Below are 3,559 nucleotides of genomic sequence, written 5' to 3' on the forward strand. Positions count from 1 at the left end.
TGTTGGAGCCACTCTCCCAGTTTGGGGGTCACAGCCCCCAATATTCCTATTACCACAGGGACCACTTATGCCTTCACCTTCCACATCTTCTCTAGCTCTTCTTTCAGCCCTTGGTATTTCTCGAGCTTCTCGTGTTCCTTCTTCCTGATGTTGCTATCGCCTGGGATTGCTACATCTATCACTACAGCCTTCTTCTTCTGTTTGTCCACCACTACTATGTCCGGTTGGTTGGCCATTACCAGTCAGTTTGTATCTGGAAGTCCCACAGGATCTTAGCTCGGTCATTCTCAACCACCTTTGGGGGTGTATCCCATTTTGACTTTGGGACCTCCAGCCTGTACTCAGCACAGATGATTCTGTACACAATGCCAGCCACTTGGTTATGGCGTTTCATGTATGCCCTGCCTGCTAGCATCTTGCACCCTGCTGTTATGTGCTGGATTGTCTCAGGGGCATCTTTACAGCCTGCACCTGGGGTCCTGTCTGGTATGGTATTGATCTTGTACTTAGAGCCTGTTCCTGTGCTGCCAGGATTAGTGCCTATGTGCTGTCTTTCAGTCCAGCTTTGTCCAGCCACTGGTAGGATTTTTCGATATCAGCCACTTCTTCTGTTTGACGGTGGTACATACCGTGCAGAGGTTTGTCCTTCCATGAGGGTTCCTGCTCTTCCTTCCCTTGTTCCTCTGGTTTCTGCTGCCTGAGGTATTCACTAAGCATGTCATCACCCGGGGCCATCTTCCTGATATATTCATGGATCTTTGTTGTTTCATCCTGGCTCATAGTGGCTCAGACGCTCACTAATCCTCAGCCTCCTTCCTTCCGCTTAGTGTACAGTCTCAGGATGCTGGACTTGGGGTGAAACCTGCCGTGCAAGGAGCTTCCTTGTCTTGTGATAGATGTCAGTGGCTTCTATCTCCTCCTTTGGCCAGCTTATTATGCCAGCGGGGTACCTGATGACCGGCAGGACGTTGGTGTTAATTGCCCAGACTTTGTTCTTTCCATTCAGCTGACTTCTCAGGACTTGCCTTACTCTCTCCAGGTACTTGGCAGTTGCTGCTTTCCTTGCGGCCTCTTCATGGTTCCCATTTGCCTGCGGGATCCCAAGGTACTTGTAGCTGTCCTCAACATCTGTTATGTTGCCTTCTGGTAGTACAGTCCCCTCAGTTCTGACTACCTTCCCTCTCTTCATTACCATTCGGCCACACTTATCCAGTCCAAATGACATTCCGATGTCCTGGCTCTAGATCCTAGTGGTGTGGATCAGTGAGTCGATATCTCGTTCACTCCTGGCATACAGCTTGATGTCATTCATGTAGAGGAGGTGGCTGATGGTTGCTCCATTCTGTAGTCAGTATCCGTAACCACTCTTGGTTTTGATCTGGCTGAGGGGGTTCAGGCCTATGCAGAACAGCAGCGGGGACAGAGCATCTCCTTGGTAGATACTGCACTTGATGTTGACTTGTGCAATCGGCTTGAAGTTGGCCTCTAGGGTTGTTTTCCACATTCCCATTGAGTTCTTGATGAAGGGTCTTAGAGTCTTGTCGATTTTGTACAGCTCCAAGCATTCCAGGATCCATGTGTGAGGCATTGAGTCATAGGCTTTCTTGTAGTCAATCCAGGCAGTGCACAGGTTGGTATGCCAGGTCTTGCAGTCTTGAGTGACTACTTTATCAACCAGTAGCTGGTGCTTTGCTCCTCTGGTGTTACTACCAATTCCTTTCTGGGCGCTGCTCATGTATTGAGCCATGTGCCTGCTCATCTTGGCTGCTATGCCTGACAGGAGCTTCCATGTTGTGCAGAGGCAATTTATTGGGCGGTAGTTTGATCTTGGTCTCCAACCTCCTTCTCCATGGAGGATACTGCTCCTTATGGCCGTTGTTGAACTTATAGCCAGGCATCTCAAGGATCCCGGTTGCTGTGGTGTATATGAGCTTGTTGGTCTCAGTGATGGTCATAGTAGGGATTGCTCTTAGTGTTGCATTCACATCATCTAGTAGACTTTCAGAGACTCACTTGGTCTTGGTAACTACCCACGGGAGTTACAGGTGTCCATCTTGCTCATGATCTTCAGTCTCAGGTCAGCAACCCTTGAATCAAGCTCATTCAGGCCTGTTATTGGGGCTTGGTACCCAATCTCCAATTGTGGAGCATTTGTGTTGTACCTCATCAATCTCCACTTGTGATAGCAGGTGCTTCTTGCGGATGTTATAGCACTGAGCTACTAGTTGCTTCGATGTTAGTGTAGATGTTGGGTTTCGAAGTATCCATAGGCCCCACATCCTCCGCATGTAACCCCTCTTGCTGGGGTTGCTTGTATAGTAGCATTCCAAAAGTTCCCTGTTCTCCTCTCTTTTCCATGAATGTTTTGTTCCAGTAGCCCACTTCTCATCAGGTTGCCCTGGTTCCTCAACACCTGACGCGAACCTTGTTGACCCGGACGACGTCCGAGCTGGTGTGACTCTTATTTTTCCAACTCTCATTATGGATGAGGTAGGCAGATAGCATTAAGGGCCTTGCCTAAGGACCCAGGCGGGATATTGACCATGCCCTGACTGACTGGGGTTCGAACCCCCGACTTTCTGTACCAAAGTCAGTGGCGTTACCCACTGAGCTATCATGCGTGCATGCTTGTGTTTGTGTGTTATTTGTTTTTTTTTTCCTGTATGAACAGATCACATTTCATGACCTCTTAAATGCAGAAAATCAGAAAAAGCCAGAAATAGGGTTCTTTTTCTTGCATCTATGTCTTTATCAAAGCTGACATTGTTATGTGTCACTTTAAAGGGAGTGAAGCGTTTTGATGCCAGACAGCGCATTGTGGATGCCCTGGTTGAGAAGAAGCTGTTTAGAGGGAAGAAGGATCATGCTATGACTTTATCCATTTGCAGGTAGAGGAACACACACAAACAACACCAGACTTGTTCTGACTTTGTCTTTGTTGAGTTGTACAGTATGTCCGCTCCTGGGCTATACAAAGTTTCAGCAGTCGCTAGATGCTTATTTACAAAATGCAGTACAATCATTTTTAAAAAGGAAACTTAAATGCACAGAAAAATAGTAGCACCTGTCAGCTGATTCGTCTGTCTCCTCACAGATGTGATTCTAGTGGATCATTTGTGATTGCCCAATAACATGTTCAAGTCTCTGCAGTAAGATGGTGTGAAAAGCAGCACTGAGGTCTAAGAGGACAGGTATGGAGACAAGTCCTTTATCTGAGGCTGGGAGAAGATCATTGGTGACTTTGTTTCCGGGTTGCAAGCGAGAGCAGACATCTTTACTGCTTCTCTTCTCTTGACGCGATTAAAGTGGCCGTGGGGGTGCAGGAAAAAATTGCCAAAGACACTTGTCGGGACATCGACAAAACCCGAGAGAGTCTAATAACTATTGCGTGTAAAATGGAGCAATTGGAAGCACAGTCCAAGCAAAAAAACCTGATCTTCGAGGGAATCAAGGAGTCAGCTGGAGAAAGCTGGACGGAAGCGGAGTGTAAGGTGAAGGAGATTTTAAAGCACAAACTGAAAATTCATCAAGATATAGAGATGGAACGGGTTTACAGAGT

The 3,559-nt window shown here is 47.3% G+C and overlaps 1 protein-coding gene across 1 annotated transcript in view; it reads left to right on the forward strand.

Moving 5' to 3' along the window:
- Positions 1 to 3,559, forward strand: part of vars2 (valyl-tRNA synthetase 2, mitochondrial) — a 51,469-nt gene that overhangs the window by 25,158 nt on the left and 22,752 nt on the right. Inside the window, exon 14 of the mRNA XM_020586876.1 lies at positions 2,785 to 2,888. Coding sequence (XP_020442532.1) covers positions 2,785 to 2,888 — 104 coding nt within the window. The remainder of the gene's footprint in view (positions 1 to 2,784; positions 2,889 to 3,559) is intronic.

Source organism: Monopterus albus, unplaced genomic scaffold (genome assembly GCF_001952655.1).
Source record: "Monopterus albus unplaced genomic scaffold, M_albus_1.0 scaffold427.1, whole genome shotgun sequence".
NCBI classification, from domain to species: Eukaryota; Metazoa; Chordata; class Actinopteri; order Synbranchiformes; family Synbranchidae; genus Monopterus; species Monopterus albus.